Source organism: Mauremys mutica, chromosome 2, assembly GCF_020497125.1.
Source record: "Mauremys mutica isolate MM-2020 ecotype Southern chromosome 2, ASM2049712v1, whole genome shotgun sequence".
In the NCBI taxonomy this organism is placed as follows: domain Eukaryota; kingdom Metazoa; phylum Chordata; order Testudines; family Geoemydidae; genus Mauremys; species Mauremys mutica.
This window is the reverse complement of record NC_059073.1, coordinates 191,667,191-191,687,728: the sequence shown is the minus strand read 5'-3', so window position 1 is coordinate 191,687,728 and position 20,538 is coordinate 191,667,191. Positions and strand designations below refer to the sequence as shown.

At 43.1% G+C, this 20,538-nt stretch overlaps 1 protein-coding gene across 1 annotated transcript in view; it reads left to right on the top strand.

The window, feature by feature from the left end:
- The window catches only part of ABCA13 (ATP binding cassette subfamily A member 13), a 282,083-nt gene that overhangs the window by 170,554 nt on the left and 90,991 nt on the right, over positions 1–20,538 (top strand). Inside the window, exons 43-47 of the mRNA XM_045007417.1 lie at positions 3,899–4,148; positions 5,217–5,309; positions 6,264–6,348; positions 8,451–8,569; positions 14,827–14,914. Coding sequence (XP_044863352.1) covers positions 3,899–4,148; positions 5,217–5,309; positions 6,264–6,348; positions 8,451–8,569; positions 14,827–14,914 — 635 coding nt within the window. The remainder of the gene's footprint in view (positions 1–3,898; positions 4,149–5,216; positions 5,310–6,263; positions 6,349–8,450; positions 8,570–14,826; positions 14,915–20,538) is intronic.

The window sequence follows — 20,538 nt, the reverse complement described above, 5'->3', positions numbered from 1 at the left end:
AACCCCAGATACAAACTGTGGCATGTGCAGCTATAAATGTAAGGATGATGTTATATTATGATACTGTTTTCTGCATTCTGCACCTTTATATGTAAGAAGTGTCCCGGGTAGGTGTGCAGGGAGCTGCGTTCTGAGGTTTCCTGCCATGTGAGAAATACATTCTGCTTTCTCTTTCATGGAGATTTTACAGTGTTTTATTTCAGCCTGTCTGGCTTGTTTTCCTGGTTCTGAAAAAAAAATCACTTTCATGAGGGGAAGAGAGGGTGAGATGATTGGGATAAATGCTCCCAACAGCTAGTGTATCCTTTGTAATTTAAGTGCAACTGCATTTAGGCCCTGATTTAATGTCCATCAAAGTCAGTAGAAAAATGTCTGTGGGCTGCAATGGGTGTTGTATCAAGCCCTTAGTGAATAATTTGGCTCCATAGCATATTAAATGCAGAAGTGCATTGTAGTTTGTGACCCTTCCTATAGCCTACCGTGACTGACACCGCATGGGAGCCCAAGAGCAGAGTGAGAATAGAAAGCAGTGAGCCTCTTTGAATCTGTGCTGGGGCAGCCCCAGCTGGAGGTCGAGGACAAGGGAATGTGTGCTGCAAATTCAAAATTCTCCAAACAGAGATGTGGTGTCTCTCTAGGGACCCTGGAAGCATTCTGGCTGCCTCAGAGGTCTGGAAACAGAATCATGTGGCTAATCCACTAGTATGGTGCATGTTTGCATCCCCCTTCCGTTGCCATGGCTTTCAAAGCCACAATTAAGCCTGCAACATGTGTTGCTGCCTCCGTGGGGATATCTGGGGGATAAATTGTGACTCTTGCTGAAATTAAAGTTATGCCGAAGTTTTCAACCTTCGTTTCAAAGCATAAATGGGGAGCTACATGGGACTGATGCAAAGTAGGGAGCCAAAGGTGCAAAGATTGTGAGTTAAAGAGGCAGAATTTCTCCAAGGAAGATATTGCTCCTTTTGTTCCCCTCCAAACACGCTAATTCAAATGGTCATAATTTCCAATGAGTAAAGTTTAACATTTCATCACTTGGCTTAAGATTTACTTCCTGTCCCCTACCTGTTCTCACCAGTCCCCTAGGTGTAGGTTACAAAAATACAGCCTTAGTTAAAGACACTTTTATGCTGTCTTCAGCAAACTCTGCTTGAAGCATGGTTATAAAATTGAAGTTTCATATTACAAAATGTACAGAATTTTGAGTGTAACAAGAAACCCATTGGCCAAGTTCTGTGCAAAGGCCTATGCAGGTAAATGGACTTCCACTGAGGATACACAGTATGGGAATGAGCTCAGAATTTGGCCTATGTTCTTCAAAAACCAAACATTTGAAGTAAATTTAGCTTTTGATATTGCCTCTATTTTCATCAGTCCAACTTCTCTCCCCTTATCTATATCAGAACTAACTCTTTTCTTCTGGATTTGTACTCACTAACCTTTCCCCTTCCCTCTGCAACTGCCATCATTTTATGTTTAACTGAGATGGTTCTCTATATAAAACACTGCCCCATGCCAATATGAGGAGTCACCTTTCAAAATTAAAGAAGAAAATTCCAGTGCACCAGAAGAAACTGTGAAAGGGAAGAGACAATTGACCCTGAGGCTAATTGAAAGCACCTGCACAAACAATGGTTAAAATCTAGTGCAGAAATAACATCTGTGAAAAGCTCAATATATAGAATGCAATATATCTAACTAGATATGATAGCTCTTAAATCTTATTGAGTTCTAGCGCAAACAAGCCACTGGGTCTTACTACACTACAATCACCTGCTGTTAAAAAGCATTCACAGTATCTGACTTTAGGAACATAATTCACAGGTTCAAGGTAAAAGACAAACATGATGATTTATTGGGGGAAAGTTGGACAATGAAAATAAAACTGAATTCACCTGCTCCTCAGGAAAAAGAAAAGAGAAAAATAGAGACCAAAAGAGAAAGTTGAAATATAAATATATAAATACACACACACACACACCCATATACAGAGAGAGAGAGAGAGTTTGGCTAACCTACAGCTGAATGGGGGTAAGGGGCATGGTAATAGTGTTACACGTATTTGAAGGGTATTAATGTCAAGAATGAAGAGGAAGTAATTAGCAAAATTCACAGAGGTTTAACTATGAATGGGGTTTCCCATAGAGTAGTGATGGAAGATCTATCAGCTGGGTTTTGGATCCATCCGTTTGGTTGGATAAAGCATTAGAAAATGTACTATGGGGGGATTCCTGTATTGACAGGGAGATGAACTGAATGCATTAATGGGACTTTTTCATGTTTAGTTTCTGTGATATTATATTTTCTCTTGATAGGTGGTCCAGCTCCTATTAAAGACAACTGAAAAAGTCTCATTGATTTCAGTGAGAGTTAGATCAGATTCTTGATGTCCACTCAGGTCAAGACTATAATAACAGGTGCTTATCCAAGATGCAGGGAGGGAACCCACTCCCTTTTCATGGCCTGGACAAAGGCCTGACAAAACTGTATACTCAGCAGACATGAGATGGAACCTTGGTCCCACCACTTTTTTTCATACCTGCGGAGTGGAGGCAAGGGAGAAGAAATAATTATGTCACTTGGCTGGTCATGTGCAAATTAAGTATTGGTTGTTTTGCAATGGGCACCCATTTACAGTCTGAGCAAGATGCTAATCAACAGGTTATGCAGGCTGTGAGAAAGAACAAAAACAGCAGGGGTCATCCTGTTTAGGAGTGAGAATGAACTTTTGAAACTATATCTGGGATGCAGATGAACCTCTGGTTATCCTTTCCTCTATAAAGATGAGCTGCCAGTTGGCTTGATCTTATGAGAGGGGAGATTTCAGCCAGCCTGGTTGAAAATGCTGAGAGAATGACATGTGATATGCTACTTTGTAGGAAATGTTATGATTTTGCTTTATGTTTCCAATATTCTTACGTTCTGTCATTTGAATCTCTGTTCTTCGATAATAAACGTATTCTTGGTGTGTGTCTGTGTGAAATATATGTTGTGCGTTAAGTAGAGTGAGGATCCTGAGTTGAATCTTGGAAGTTGGTGTGTCCTATTCCTTTGGGAGTAGCAAATCAGACAATTGTGTGTGTGTTCAGTGGAACAGATGCTGAGCATTGCAGAAGGACACTCGGAGGATTCGGGGGTGAGTGTGTGCCTATTGCTAACCTGTAGAGGGAGAGCAAGGCCTGCAGAGGCCTGGCAGGTTGTGCTTGTGTTGCCAAAGGCTGGTGGATTCAGGGAGCTGATCCACAGCCAGCACAGACAAGACTCCCTCATGCTAAGGGCAGGTAATAGCGAGGTGCCTCACAACTGTGGGTTCCCCAGGAATCATCATAGGAGAATGTTGCGCTATCCCAAATATTGCTGCAGGTGGCAAAATCCTCTCTGGGTTGCTGTGGCCAGGTTTGTGCATTTCTGAGGCCCCTTGTACTCCCTGTGGAGCAATGCAGCTCTACACTGCCTCCTCCTGAGGCCAGTGGCTAAATGTTGAAACTTGAGAGAGAATATTTGTATAGCACTTTGAAAACACAAAATGCTTTATACCAAAAATGGTAAGCAGGATTGTTTGTGGTTTTACTGTTCCAGTTCCTTCCAACTGCACCACAGCCCATACTCAATCAAAACTCTCATGGACTTCCACCATTGAGTTCAGTAGTTACTTTTCTCTGAGTCAGGGGTGCAAGACTGGGGCTGTGATATTGTTTTATCATCATTTATTGTTATGGCTGTTTTATTTTTTATCCTTGATAGGGATTAAATGTTTCCCAGGGAAGGGAGAGAGAGAGAGAGACATTTTAAAGGGGTCACCATGTTCTCTGTTTGAGGATCTAGCATCAGACAAGAATCGTGATTTCCCAGAAATGACAGTTCATGTTTGTGAAGAGGTTTGTTTGTCTTCCGGCAGGTAACTCTCTCCTGGATGCCCAGAGTGTGCGTGGAACAAGGCTTGTTCTCACACAGATTGCTGCCCTTTTAATGAAGCGCTTTCACCACACCAGGCGAGAATGGAGAGGAACTCTGTCAAATGTTCTGCTGCCTGTCCTCTTTGTTGCCATGGCAATGGCGTTGTTTACTGTGAAGCCATTAGCTACTGATTATCCTTCACTCGAGCTGATGCCAGACCTTTATGACAATGCAGAATCCTCCTTCTTTAGGTAAAAAAAAAAATCATCATCATTAACACTGGAGCAGGGTCGTCATTTTTGATTATTTAAGATTTTTTTTTCTCTAAGAGTAATCACACTCACATTTTATAGTGACTGGATTTTTTTTTTAAACAAAATGTCTTGAGAGCTGCTCAAAAATTTATGTTAGTCACTTATTTCAATTTTGTGGATAATAGTGATGGGTAAATTGCATCATTTAAATAACAGAAATGCATCTTCTTATGTTTTGAGGCACAAAGCAAATGGTGGAGAAAGGGCAGAAGCTTTGGATCAGGCTGGATTGGGCAATCTCTTTCAAGATGGGTCATTAGAGTTTTTATATAATGTATGTGTGTGCATACAATCATACCCGTGTGCATGTGTTTATTGCTTTAGCTTATTTCTGCTTAGTTTACTAGGTCTGTGGGCATTGCCTACAAAGCTTCCTTGGTCTACAAATGCAAGCCAGCATTTATAAGATCTAGAGTCTCTGTTATTGAACTTTTAGTTGCTGTACTTCTGGCTGTGGAACGTACTAGCTCTGCAGGTGTTTCCTTTGGATCTGTCAATGTCTGTAGGTGCAGCCCAGTTTGCAGGGTCCGCAGTCCTTTTCTCTACCAAATACAGGCAGCAAACCACCACAGTGATATATATTTCCTTGAAATATTGGATAGAGATGCTTCCTGTACCTGACATAAGTCAAAAAGGAGGATGCAGGTTCTATCATAAAGCAAAAGTCCATATTGTTGAACTTATATATGAAATGTGAAAGACTTACTTTTTTTTTTTATGGCAACTGGTGGAGATTCATGCCAGTAACTGGAGGATAGGCAGAGTTAAGGTCCATGTAGTAACCTTTACTTTGAATTCCTTCACATTTAATGTTTGGCTTTTAAAAAATGTTAGTTTTTAATCAGTGAAATAAACTGTGAACTATTCTTCTGTCTCAAAGATATTGTGACTATATAGCACGTTTTGAACAGTTATTTTATGCTGCCTCAATTTCTATCTCATGTGCCTGAAAGTGGGTCTCCTTAGTTCTAATTACCTTATTTATTCCCCCTTTCCTCTGAGTAGTACTGAAAGTGACGATCTAGGAAACCTTTCTTATGTGCTGTTGAGACATTTTACAGGCCAGGATCACCCATGCACCTATTCAAGACAAGATGTGTAAGTGTGAACAATGCAACTTTTTTAAATATATTAAGTGACTAATGATTACTGCTACTGATACAGAGATTCCTGCACAGGGAGAGAATCAATAGTTACTATTCACATTTCATGCTTTGTAAGATTTTATGTTAATGTAATAATATTTATTCATTAAACAGTTATTAGCTATTAGCTGCCTGAATAGCAATAATCTTCACTAGATGTAGAGCACTGGATTCAATCTTTCCTTATGAAATGTAAGTTTAATAGTTGTGCCTCCAAAAGTAAAAGAATGGATAACATGGAATCCTGTGATTAAATAATTTGATGTCCTATTTTATGTAGTATGTCCATACAGCTTATGCTTTGTTTGACCATTTTGGTATGACTTTTAAAAAATTGTATTGATGAATGAGCTGGCTTCTAGCTGAAATACATAATAGGCTTCTAAGTCCCATTGAAGTCTGTGGGAATCTTCCAATTAATTTCAGCAAGATTTGGATCAGGTCCAAAGTCAGTAAGAATGAAGGTTGGTGATACAGTCAGTGACTCTATACTGAATCGATGTTCATTAAATAGAAGGCCAGATTTTCCAAGTTAGACATGCCTGGTTGGGGTAGTATGTTTACTTGCCTCTGTGTTATGTGCACAAAAACCTGGTGTACAGCTAATTGGCTGTTTGCGCTGGAAAGTATCTGATTTGCATGCATATGTCAGATGTTTGCAGTGATAAGTTAGAAGCCACCAAGCTAAAAGTGTCAGAAGTTATTACACTGATCCATGATGAATAAAATTGACGTAATTTAATAGAACAACAATACAACCATTGTTTTAGCACCAGTGTTGTGGAGGTGGTGAAGATGGAGGTGGTCAAGATATACCAACTGTTTGTCATTCTTTCGACATCCACTGTTAGATAAAATATTATAGTTTATCTTTTAATGATTGTTCCTATTGTTATTTTTGCTCCAGTGGAAAAAAGGACTCATGCTGGCAGACTGAGCCTAGTCCACCACAGGAATTCTTGGATGCATGTGGGTGTGTGACAGATCATCGGGTATATTTTATTTCTTTCTTTAACAAAATGAAACTAACGATTGGGCTCATTATGACTGGTGATTTTCATTCTGTCTCTAGTTTTGACTTCATTTTCTAAAGTTTTCAGGGAAATAATGTATAAAATAATATTAGTCTACATCTAGACAAAATGCTTACAGTCATTGTGTCAACCTTGTGAACTATCATATCTTCCAGAAATGTATCACTGTGAGGATACTGTATGTGAAACAAATTTCTTTTTTTTAAAGACATATCATAAAATCATAGAATGTCGGGGTTGGAAGGGACCTCAGGAGGTCATCTAGTCCAACCCCTTGCTCTAAGCAGGACCAATCCCCAACTAAATCATCCCAGCCAGGACTTTTGTCAAGCCTGATCTTAAAAATCTCTAAGGAAGGAGATTCCACCACCTCCCTAGGTAACCCATTCCAGTGCTTCACCACCCTCCTAGTGAATTTTTTTTCCCTAATATCCAACCTAAACCTCCCCCACTGCAACTTGAGACCATTACTCCTTGTTCTGTCATCTGCTACCACTGAGAACACTCTAGATCCATCCAATTTGGAACCCCCTTTCAGGTAGTTGAAAGCAGAAAATTCCCCCTCATTCTTCTCTTTTCTGCAGACTAAATAATGCCAGTTCCCTCAGCCTCTCCTTATAAGTCATGTGCTCCAGCCCCCTAATTATTTTTATTGTCCTCCGCTGGACTCTTTCCAATTTTTCCACATCCTTCTTGTAGTGTGGAGCCCAAAACTGGACACAGTACTCCAGATGAGGCCTCACCAATGCCGAATAGAGGGGAATGATCACATCCCTCAATCTGCTGGCAATGCTCCTACTTATACAGCCCAAAATGCCATTAGCCTTCCTGACAACAAGGGCACACTGACTCATATCCAGCTTCTTGTCCACTGTAATCCCTAAGTCCTTTTCTGCAGGTGTGCTTCCGCTGTCCTTCCACTGTAGGTGTGCTTTCCTCCAAGATAGCTATCAGACATTTCAGATATAATTTTGTATAAATCTAAATGTGATAAGCTCAGCAAAACCAAGATCTGGGCATTTGTGGAATTGGGGCTCAAATCTGTCTTAGTAGCATTTGATCTATGGCTATCAAACTCAACTTGACAGTGCAGAGAAGCCTGGCGACTGGTCTCATCTCCTCTTCACCCTTTGGGGTTGGGAGGGTGTGTTGGAACCCAGTGAAACACTAGCAGGAAGCAGTCCTTGTATGCTAGATAGCACAAGGACTGCAAATGTTGCTGGCACCTGCACATGGGGACTTTTGTCCTCCACCTTGTGCACTTGTGAACACCACCACTCTGGGGCTTTGTGAGCCAATTGCCCCCTATCTATTCCCAAACCCTGATTTGGATCCAGCAATAATCTTGTAATTGTAATAAGAATGAACAGATCACAGCCCCACTTCCACCCTCTATTACTAGAAATCTGCAAGTGGTTAGGACAGTATTTTAAGGTCATTTGCTCACAGTTGAAAATGAAGCCAGCCTCTGAGGAAAAGATCTTGGAGTAGATAGTTGTTTGAGCTTATGTCCACCATATTACGTTCCCCCCTCATTCAGCAAATCTTTGAATCTTCTTCTTCCTCCCACTCTCTGGCCCAAGGAGAGAATTAAATCGTTAAAGAACATTTTCCTGTATTTGTATTTCTCATCAAACACATCACATGAATTTGAATACCATCTCCCCCTCATACTCTGTTCAGGGAATTCTGTGTGTTTATTTTCAGCTTCAGCAGATGAATGATAGTGACTGTAAAAGTCCCATTGCCTTTTCTTTGCTGTAAACTTTCCCAAAATTGCATGCATAAAAAATGTTGTTTCCAAAACAAAGTTGACTGATAAGGTTACAACAGAAATAAAAGGTACTTTGATTTACTAGTGACAGTTACCATGATTTTAGATGACCTATGAACATAAAAACCATACACAATTTATTGAAAAGTTATAGAAGCCAGAAAAGGCCAATCCAGCTGAAAAGCAAGGCAGTAAAGTTTGAGTGTGAATTCAGAATCATGGCTAAAAAAAATGGAGGCTGAGGTTTTTAAAATAACTTTACTGATATATGTATATTGTTTTCCAGAAGTGTCCAAGCTTCAATGTGTCTGCTGCCTACCTGAAGAACAGGAAAGGGAATGTTCTGTACAACCTCTCAGGTTTTAATGTGGAAGAATACTTAATCATGCCGACAAACAAAGCAAGGTAATCTTAAAATTCTTCTTCGAGTAGTGGCCATATGGGTGTTCCATTGCAGGGGTGCTTGCGTCCCTGCACTGCTGATCAGAGAACTTCAATAGCAGTGTCTGTTAGGCCCACACATGTGCTGTCTCTCTCCGTGCCACGCCATGAGGCTAGCCAATGCACACAGGCTGACCCCCCTCAGTTCCTTTTCAACTTCCCCAGCAGCTAGAGATTGAGCTATTAGCAGTCTGTTTGTGACCATTTACATTTCTATAGTTAGTCAGTCTCCTGAGACTTAGTTGTAGTTTCTTCTTTTTGTACTTTCTTCCCGAACAAACAGTCTTTATTCCCCCCACTCCTGCTTTTTCGTCAGGGACCTCCCCCCCACAGGGTATGCCTGGTTCACTGGCCTTCAGCAAATGTCTCTCCTGCAAAGAGGGCATCCCTGTAGCAGACAAGCACACCCGGTACATATGCTGCCTCAGGGAAGGCCACATTCCACAGAAGTGCAGACTCTGCCAGCAACTCAGACCCAGGCCTCACAAGGACAGGGAGTTGAGACAGAAGATTATCTTCACGGAGGCGGTCTTCTAATCTTCCCCAGACCTACACCGAGAGTCACCTGGCAGACATGAGTCTTCCCCACAGATCTCAACATGCAGAGTTTGTGAGTTGAAGAAACCAGCCATAGACTCCTCTCACAAGTCATCAAAAAATAGAGCAGGAAGTCCCCAGAGTGAGCCCCGAGCCAGCCGTAAATGATCTCTGGAACGCTCTGTATCCTTGGTACTGTTGGCACTGAGATAATCCCAGCCCAGTTCCCACAGCTCACAAAGATCTGGAGTGGCATGTGTCATTGACATGCCTAAGGACCTGATGGGGACAGGCACCAAGTCAACGGCACTGGAGGACAAAGACAGGAGCCAGCACTCCACTAAGAAGATCCTGCTGGTATGCACTGTACCAATGGCACTGGCATCGATGCCCCATCCAGCAGTGGACTGGTCAGTGTGAGCAAGATCTCCAACCCCCTTGGTACTGCCAGTGGCCGCGAATCGGTTGGTAACGTCAGAATTCCGGCACTCTAGAAATCAATGTGTATCCGACATACCAGAGTCTCCTCTTCTCAGTACTGGGACCTCGGCACTGAGTCTTCTCCGCTGCCCTGCCACGCAGCCCTACTCTCCAGTGCATACTCAGACAAAGAACCAGAAGAGGTCGTGTCTCTTTACTCCTTTCATGCTCTCTATGATGCTCATTACCAAGAGGGTACCCAGTCATACCCTTAGACATCCCCACCATCACCAGCTTAGTAGAGCCAACCATAGGCACCAGCACCAGTGGTCATACTGGGATCATACTACCACCCAAGTGGCCATACTGGGATCCTTGGGCTGCATATCACCCCCATGCCTCTTGAGCTTCTAACCTCACCCGTGAACTCCTGAGACACTTCCCCTTGGCCACAGCATCCAGAGCCTTGGAACCTTCAGAACAGATTGTGGAGGAACAGGAGGGTGGCATTGAGGAAATGGTGACTCTGAAGACCAACATCTCCTCCTCCTTCTCAGATAAGGCTGTCATGCATCCATCATTTTCCTTGGCCTATGAATTCTGGCTTTTCTAGGACGTGGCAATGAGAGTTGTAGATACTCTACAGATACCCTTAGAAGAAATCAAGGGCACCCATCACAAGGTCCTTGACTTGTCCTCTAAAATAGCCTGCCCTATTAATGAGGCTCTCCTGGACCCTGCAAAACCATACGGCAGACTCCAGCATCGGTGGTGCCTACTTGCAAGTGGGCCAATAAATATTATGTCCCAACTAGGGAGATGGAATTCCCCTTCTCCCACCCTCCACCCAACTCCATTATGATGGATGTTGTGAACTCTTGTGGTCATCAGCACCAAATGAGGTCCACTCCCTACAACAGGGATTAGAAGTGTTTGGACCTCTTTGAGAAAAAAGCTATTCCTCAGCCATGCTACAATTTCAAATTGCCCATTACCAAGCCCCAATGGTGAAATATGACAATGTCAACTATTTGAAACTTAGCAACTTTATTGATCAGCTGTCTGAGTTGCACCGTAACCAGTTCAAAGCCATCATCCAAGATAGACCACTAGTGGCCAAGACAGTGCTATCATCTGCCCTCAGTGCAGCTGACACAGCAGCCCGATCCATCTCCACAGTGGTGGTTATGCAACATGTGTCGTGACTACACCTGTTGGGCTTCCCTAAGGAGGTGAAGTTGACCATCGAAGACCTTCCCTTTGAAGGCACCAAGCTCTTCACAGAGAAGACAGACTCCTCTCTTCATACTCTAAAAGATTCTAGGGCCACTCTCTGCTTGCTGGGGCATCTACATGACAGGACAAAAAAGGAAATTTAGTCCACAGCCCCAGCACAAACCATGAACCTCCCAATACCCGACTCGGCACTACTACAAGCCACAGAGGAAGAAAACTAAATTACCTGGGCCTAAACCATCTGTCCCACAGTCTTCCCCATCCCTACCATCCACTTCCAAGCACCAATTTTGATGTGTTAGTCAAGGCATTGATAGATCACTCTGCCCAATTGCTACAGCTGACCACCGCTTCCTACTCATTAGACTACCACCTGGCAACGTTGTGCAGGACCTGGGAATGCATAACACCGGACTGATAGGTCTTGGAGATTGTTCAGAATGGGTACTCCATCCATTTTACCTCCCTACCCCCTGCCTGTCGCTCTTCAGGGACCCTTCTCACAAGAGTTTACTATGACAAGAGATAGATCGTCTCCTCCAGTTAGGAGCCTTAGAGCCAGTACCTCAACATCTACAAGGCAAAAGTTTTTATTCTCGCTATTTCCTAATACCCAAGAGGAAGGGAGGTTGGAAACCCATATTAGAACTCCAATCACTCAACAAGTTTGTCAAAGCTCAAACATTCAAGATAGTCACTCAAGCAATGATTATCCCACTGTTGGGATAGGGAGACTGGTTTACGACCCTTGACCTTCAGGACATATACTTTCATATCTCAATCCTGCCATCTCACAGATGATTCCTCAGACTTACCCTAGGACAAGACCCCACTACCAGTACAGAGTAGTCTCCTTTGTGTTATCATCCACTCCAAGAGTATTCTCCAATGTTTTCTCAGTAATGGCTGTGCACCGGTGCTCTCAAAGGATTGTGATGTATACCTACCTGGATGACTGCCTCCTCAGAGCTTGGTCCTTTCAAGAGGCTCACTGAGTCACCATATCTACAATAAACTTCTTCACATAACTGAGCCTACAGATCAATGCCCAGAAATCAGCCCTCATTTCAGTGCAGCGCCTGGAATTCAGAGGTGCTGACCTTGACTCCTTACAGGTCAGACCTCTCTATCTCAACACAGATTCCTCTTTTTGGCCACATTCATAGACATTGTCCAAAGCAGCCCACAAATAGCAGCCAGACACTGCTGCCATATGCCCGAGACACTGCCTACACTGTGGCATATGGCAGCAGGCACAGCAGTAATAACATATGCCAAGGTTCACATGTGATGCTTTCAGATGTGGATCAGTTCGGTTTACAGACAAAACAGAGACAGACTAGATAAATGTCTGTCACTACCCACCAGGATCAAGAAGTCCTTAGACTGGTGGAAAGACCTAGCAGATGTTTGAAAGGGAATCCCTTTTTCACAAACCTCCCCATCATTGCTTCTCACCACTGATGCATCCCTCATAGGATGAGGCACACATCTAAATCACCTCAGGACACAAGACAGGTGATTATCCACAGAGATATCCCTCCACATCAACCTCCTAAAACTCAGGGCAGTCAGGAATGCTTGCACCCATTTCCTCTCGCTGATTAAGGGATCACACATGAGAGTCCTAACAAATAACATAGCATGTTTGTACTACATATATTGGCAAAGGGGAGCTAGATTATCATCCCTCTGTGCAGATGCAATTTGACTATGTAACTGATGCATTTCCCATGATACCAGACTATCAGTGGCTTACCGTCTGGGCACTCAAAACTTGATAGTGGACAGTCTCAGTCACAAATTCCCACATGACCATGAGTGGGAGATAAACTCAGCAGTGCTTCATGACCTAGTCAGGTGGTGGGGGACACCATCCGCAGGTTTGTTCGCCACTTACCTGAACAAGAAATGTCCCTACTACTGCTCAGAGCAGGGATGGGACGAAATTCGCTGGGCGATGCTCTCCTTCTCCCCTCGGGCAGGGACCTTCTCTATACCTTTCCTCTGTTTACCCAACTGTTGAAAGTCCTATTAGAAATAAAAAGAGAAGGAGCACATATCATACTGATTGCTCCTACTTGGCCAACAGACTTGGTATCCTTACCTGTCACAACTCGCTACGTGCCCGCCAATCTCTCTCCAATCCACTCCTTACCTCCTTTCACAGAACAAAGGATGCACCCAACATACCAACCTGGAGATTCTTGGCCTCAAGGCATGGCTCCTTCATGGTTCCAATGCACAGCGAGCTCCTGCTTGAAGGAGGTACAAGAGATATTACTGCACAGTAGAAAGTCCTTGACATGCCCAATTTACTGTAGCGGGGCAGTCACCCCGCTCTGGCCCTGAAAGGATTAAAAGTCAGTCCTGGGAGAGGGCTGGGGCTGAGAGCCAATAGGAAAAAGCCAGTTAGGGCCAGGCTGGGCCCTACAAAAGAGCTGCAGGGCCAGAAGGCAAAAATTCTCATTCCAGCCTTGGAGTGGGAAGGACCTAGCTGCCTGCAGGAGAGCAGTGCTGGGGAAGGGCAGGCAGAGCTGGGGAGCACAAGGGTCCAGGAGGGACATGGAGCCTGAGGCAGGATAACACAGGCACTCAGATAGTACAGTGTTGAGCAGCAGTATAAAACCCTAAAATAGCATTGATCAAATGCGTGGTCATATACAGACAGATCATATGTGTGCCAGCTAAATTGTATATGTGCAGCATGGGACTTCCTGCTTCATAGGCCTCTTGGAGCTAAAGGGAGACTCTTCATCTGTCCCTTGTATCAGGGTTTATATCCACAGAAGCTTCCCATTATTTACACTTGTGCTTGAACTGAATATGGGAGGGTGAGTGGGCCTGGGCTCTCTGCACTCTTCCCCTCTTGTCATTCAGGGTAGGTCCATACTTACCGCGCGGGTCGACGCGGTGAGTTCGACTTCTCGGAGTTCGAACTATCGCGTCTAATCAAGACGCGATAGTTCGAACTCCCCACGCGCTCCGGTCGACTCCGGAACTCCACCACCGCAAACGGCGGTGGCGGAGTCAACCTTGGAGCCGCGGAGTTCGACCCCGCCGCGTCTGGACGGGTAAGTCAGTCGAACTAAGGTAGTTCGACTTCAGCTACGCTATTCGCGTAGCTGAAGTCGCGTACCTTTGTTCGACCCCCCCCCCCCCGTAGTGTAGACCAGACCTCAGAGACCTCTGTTGTGGTGGTGTTGGCAGGGTCCCCCAGAGCAGTAGATCTAGGAGTTAACACTGCATAGAGATCAATAGGACAATTTACATTTCTCAGAGCTGTTGTTGCAGGCCTTCTGTAGACTCAGGCATTGCTGTATTGGTAACACTCCGGTCACATTTCAAGATTTTCTTTGCAATTCTGAGAGCTAGAAATTTACTTTTATTTAAGTGAAAACTCTGATTCTGATGTAATCGTATGACTCCAAGTGCCAGGGCTTGAGACATGGCCCCATCTAGTACCTATGCGTTACTTCAGCCCTGCTTAATTGTCAACCACTGAAGAGTGACATAATTACAAACATTTTAACAGGTGCAACTTTATCAAGAAGAGAGAAGTGTTACACATACATGTGAAAAACTATATGCAATTGATGTAATAACATAGAGGAAAGTTATGCTTTTAGGGGAAATGACCAAAACACATCTTGAGTGTTGGAAACTTTTGAAGGTTTAAACACTTTTATGAGGATCAAAACTACCCCAGATGCTCATAACCCCTTCATTGCTCATCAGATTATTTGTGTTTTCCTTTTCTGAAAATAGAGGCTTTATCTGCAGGGTTCAAAGGGAAAACATTTGCTTGAAGGCACATACCATTCACCTGTATATAAGGAGTAGATTCGATATCTCTTTCAAATATAAATATCGTGATTCTATGAGGCTGAACTGTACTTCTAGCTTGAAATGTAAAACAATAATAAAGACGTTTATGAATTGTTTGTTGCAAGAAAACATTCCTCACAATGCTAAGAAAGGTCAGCTGCTGACAGATAGCCTCCTATTACTTTGTTTTGTATTACTAGAAATGGAGGCTGGTCTTTTGGTGTGAAAACATCCCCTGAACTTCAAGACCTAAACCTGAATACAACATACTCTAAGCCTCTGGCTAAGGTAAGATATGCATATAGAGTCCAATCCGTATTGCAGTGCCAAAGTATTCAGATTCTAACTCTTTGGCATTTAACATACAGTAGAACCTCAAAGTTATGAACTGACTGGTCAACCACACATCTCATTTGGAACTGGAAGTACACAATCAGGCAGCCTCAAAGACAACTCCCCCCCACCCCCCCCAAAAAAAGGCAAATACAGAACCATGTTAAACATAAACTACTAAAAAAACAAAGGGAAAGTTTGAAAAAAAAGATTTGACAAGGGAAGGAAACCATTTCTGTGCTTGTTTCATTTAACTTAAGACAGTTAAAAAGCAGCATTTTTCTTCTGCATAGTAAAGTTTCAAAGCTGTATTAAGTCTATGTTCAGTTGTAAATCATTGGAAGAACAACCATAATGTTTAGTTCACAGTTACAAACATTTCGGAGTTATGAACAACCTCCATTCCCAAGATGTTCGTAACACTGAGGTTTTACTGTATAATAATGTAATTTTAGAATCCTTGTGTTTTAAAATTGGGAAAATCCTAAGATATTTAGTCAATTCCTCTGTCCAGAATTGTTGTATTACCCTGTGCTTTTTACAAGTCAGTTGTAAATAGCCATCAAATGAGGGGTTTCCATCACTTCCCTTGGGAAACTATTTCACAATCTAATTGAGCTCACTTTTTAAGACTATTTTCACGATAGTCAGCCTACATTTTTCTTTATTTCCCTTCTATTCCTGCTAAAATCAATCTCAGAATTGGCTGAAGTAAAGTGAACTATCAATTGTGTTTTATTGATGGCTATTTCAGTCTTGTGATCAATATTCTTTTTTTTAAAAGCAAACAAAATAAAATATAGCAATGTCATTGCATTTAAAAGAGGAAAGATGTGCATGTCTGGAGTAGCTACTGCAAGAATAATAACCTAAATAATACTTTGCACTTATGAGATGCTGCTAAAATACTTTACAAATATGCATAAGTATTATTCCCCTTTACAGCTGAAGAAACTGAGATTCACATGTCTTGCATGAGGTCACATAATAAGCCAGAGGCTTAGCACCCAGATTTCTCTGTTTCCAGACTTATATTTTAACCAGTAAATCATCTATCTTGCACTGTACCTCACTACCTGAGGTTTTCCTGATTAACTGTTTTGGAGCAATCCATTAGAGGCAGGGACTGTAGGAATAATCCTCCATCTACCAAATTCAGACTTTTCTTAAGGCCCTTTGACGTGCACTGGAAATATTTCCAGAGAGGACACTGTAGAAGACTGGATGGGACCTACGGTCCAGTGGGGAATTAGCAGTCTAGGTGATTTTAGTGTGTTTCCATTGGTTGTAAGACCTTCCTCAGACTATCTGAAAAAGACTACCTGAAAAATCTGATGAGGTTCAACAAGGACAAGTGCACTTAGGACAGAAGAATCCCATGCACTGCTACAGATTAGGGACTGAATGGCTAGGAAGCAGTTTTGCAGAAAAGGACCTAGGGGTTACAGTGGACGAGAAGCTGGATATAAGTCAACAGTGTGCCCTTGTTGCCAAGAAGGCTAACAGCATTTTGGGCTGTATAAGTTGGGGAATTGCCAGCAGATTGAGGGATGTGATCATTCCTCTCTATTCGACATTGGTGAGGCCTCATCTGGAGTACTGTGTCCAGTTTTGGGCCCCATGCTACAAGAAGGATGTGGAAAAATTGGAAAGAGTCAAACAGAGGGCAACAAAAATAATTAGGGGCCTGGAGCACATGACTTATGAGGAGAGGCTGAGGGAACTGGGATTGTTTAGTCTGCAGAAGAGAAGAATGAGGGGGGATTGGATAGTTGCTTTCAGCTACGTGAAAGGGGAATCCAAAGAGGATGGATCTAGACTGTTCTCAGTGGTAGCAGATGACAGAACAAGGAGTAATGGTCTCAAGTTGCAGTGGGGGAGGTTTAGGTTGGATATTAGGAAAAACTTTTTTCACTAGGAGGGTGGTGCAGCACTGGAATGGGTTACCTAGGGAGGTGGTAGAATCTCCTTCCTTAGAGGTTTTTAAGGTAAGGCTTGACAAAGTCCTGGCTGGGATGATTTAGTTGGGGATTGGTCCTGCTTTGATCAGGGGGTTGGACTAGATGACCTCCTGAGGTCCCTTCCAACCCTGATAGTCTATGATTCTATGATTATTTAAGGTTCATACAACTGTTCAGAGAACTTCTAGAGTGGGAGTCCAGAAACATGAAGGAGAACAACAGTTTCCCAGATGTGTTTCAGGGTCTCTGTGACTGACCTCTGTTTTGTTTTTTGGTTGAAATGAAGGGCATTGAAGAAGTGAGTTGCCTTGTGTGTTAAGGAAGCTGACCTTTGAATGTTAAATTGGAACTGGATAGAAAGAAGCCCTGACCTTAAACAGTTGATATATGTTGGAAAGGGGATAAAAACTTGTTGTTTCTTGTAAATGAAGTAGAGGTGGAAACATTTACCCAAGCCTTGCCCCAAACTACCAGCAAGGGTGGGAGGTTAGTTATTAAAACAGGACATGGACACGCCCCTTATCCAAAGTTTGGTTTGGCACCTTTGCCATCTGGATTTGTCCATCAAAAAAAACAAAACTGTTTACGTTTTCTTTTTTGGTGCTTTATAGTTAAGGGTACGATTCTGCAATGGAGGTCACTGATTCCATGACTTTATGGGACCTCCATGACTTCTGCAATGGCAGGGCTGGAGGAGCTGTCAGTCCCATGGCCGCCAGAGCAGTGGTCCCAGGGCTGAAGCAGCAGGGGGTGGGGTGGATCAGCCCCTGCCACAAGAGCAGTGTTGGGGCTGGAGCAGCTGCTGCAGTCAGCCCCGGGGCTGCTGGAGCAGCAGTTAGTGGCCAGTTATGAGGATGTCAGAGCAGTTGCCCCAAGGGGTGCTGGAGCAGTGGTTGGTGGCCACTGAAGCAGCTGGTTGGGGGTCATCCCCAGGGCTGCTGGAGTAGCTGGCTGGGGGGTGTCCCCAGGGCTGCTGGAGCAGGGGCTGCCAGTGAAGTGGTTCCTGGGGCCTGCCAGAGCTGCGTCTGGCCCCAGGCCGGAACAGCGGCCTGTAACACCTCCCTCTTGCCCCCCGCAGCACTCCCACTGTTAGTTCCCCATCCCACATGCTATTTTTAGTAAAAGTTAGGAACAGGTCACCGGCTTCCCTGATTTTTTTTTTTATTTATTGCCTGTGACCTGTCCCTGACTATTACTAAAAATACCTGTGACAGAATCTTAACTTTATTTATGTTCCCCCAAATTTCTTGCAGCTTTGAACTCTTGACTTGATCAATCCATAATTGGGCACTTGAGTCCAAATGGCTACAATATACCATGTTTCTCTGCCTGCTGTTTTGTTTGTTTTTGTTTTTTTCGTTTTGGTCTTTGGCACCTACTTCATCTGTCATCAGCAAAAGGATAAATTATAGTTATACAGTTAGTGAGTAAGCTTCATTTTTCAGAGCCAACATAATAGTGCATTAGACTTATAAAGGGCTCTGTGTTATCTAAACTACCTCCTTGAAGTGGCTTTCGACTGATGTAGTGTCAAATTATTGCATTAACCTTTCAATAATTAATGACCAGTCTTTTACTTTGACCTTTCGGGCCTGTTCACAAGACAGCGAATGTACCATTTACATAGCCTTTTATGAACGAAAATGGGAAATTTGCATATGAAGAGACTTACTGTACGATTCATTACACTGCAGAAAACCTCTGAGTCCTTCACAAATTATTCCTCTCCACTAACTTCCCACTCCAACTTTAACAATACCCAGCCAGAACATGGAAGGTGGCTAGCACCTTAAACACATCTTGTTCCAGGTATGTGACAAAAATACACCCACAGTGTGTATCACATACCAAGCATGTTTGAAGAAACTCTGGCATTTGACATTCAAAGATGACTGTCATGGAACAGGAGTGTGTAGCCGAACTCAATAGCTCATCCCACCCGCACCCGCCCCTTCCTTAGTTGTGTTGCATGTTCATTGTCTCTATCTGTAATCTGGCCTATAAAGTGCTTGTCGCAAGGTGGATTGCCCTTTTGAAGGTCAGAGGGCTGGGGCCAACTATCTCTAGTTACTAAGGAGGCACACCTGAGCAGGGGTCAGGCGATTATAAAAGCTGCAGGAAGCTGCAGGGAGAAGAGGATGCTCAAGAAGAGACAACCCGGGGAATAAGCAGCAAGAAGGGAGAGATTCCTGTCGTGGTCCCTGATATGAGGAAGGGAGATTCTAGCTGGGAAGGGTGTGGCTGGATAGAAAGCCTGTCTGGAAGTTTGATTTCTTTTCAGAGAGAAGGCCTGAAGGCAGGTCAGGCCTTGCATCTTCTCCAGCTACTCATATAGAAGAGTAAGAGAGAGAGAGAGAGAGAGAGAGAGAGATTGCTCTCAGGGAGGAGAGACTGTGCCCAGTTTAAGACTGAGGTGAAAGACTTTTTTCTGTTTGTGAATTTCATGTGAATAAAATCATACCCTTGGGAGGGCTATTGTCATTGGACTTGTGAAATCCTGAGTGGAGTTTATTTAAGAAGCCCCTTGAGGAGGGAAACTGATGCAAGGGGCTGCTTCCAGGGCTGCCATGAAGAGGCACTTGTGGGGCAGATGACCCACTGACAGTGCTGTATAAGTGCTAAGATTCATATTCAGACATGTATATAACTTATTGTACAAAAACATCTGAAAAGCCCTAAGCAGCCCTAAAGACAGTTTGAGTTCTTGTTGTGGTCTGTAACTAAGAATTTGGGGGCAGCACCCAGATAGGCCTTTCTCTAGTTTGACCTTACCAAGTTGTCACAGGTTCATGGAACTGAGGCAATACAAAATTAATTAGATCCCAAAGTGGTAGCCTATGCCTATTCACCATGTAATTCTAACAGGGAAAAAAAGTGTCTCATTGTGGAAGAAAGTTGTCAGACTATGAATGGAAGATAAAATTAGTTAAATTCACAATTTGATAGCATTTATCTAAGGAACACCCAACTGCTCTTCTCAAAGGCAGTAGAATTCCACTGCAGATGAATTCTACTCATAGGTATTCAAGAGGGAGCGAGAGAGACACAACTTTTAATGAACCAAGTAAAATATAACCATTGAAGAACACTTGGCATAAAAGAAAGCATAGACGGTAAGAACATTGTTGGGACACAGATCTCTTAGGAACTGTCCTGGATATTAACTCTCCTTGTCCGTGGAGAACATGTACAGTAACCTTGGCAAAATATCTGCTGTCCTTCAAAGTGTCCTTCAAACCACTGCTCCCCCTGTGATATCTGTAGAAATATACATATATAGGAATATATGGTATATGAAAACACACATCTATCTAAGTATTTTATGGCCCTTATCACTGTAATATCTGAGCACCACATAGTGCTTAACAGTATTCCTTTTTACAGATGGGGAACTGAGGTATATGGATAAATCAATTAATCTATAGTCATACAAGAAGTCAGACACAGTTAGACAAGATTAAACAGGAAGAGGAAGTTATAGAGACGGAACTTGGGCCCAGATTCTTGAGTCCCATTCCAATGCGCTATTCCCTCAGTCATGCTTGCTACCTGTGATTAGGTTCTACCATTTTGAGAGTTAAAACTGGTCCTGTGCTAAAAGGGAGACTTTCCAGGGCT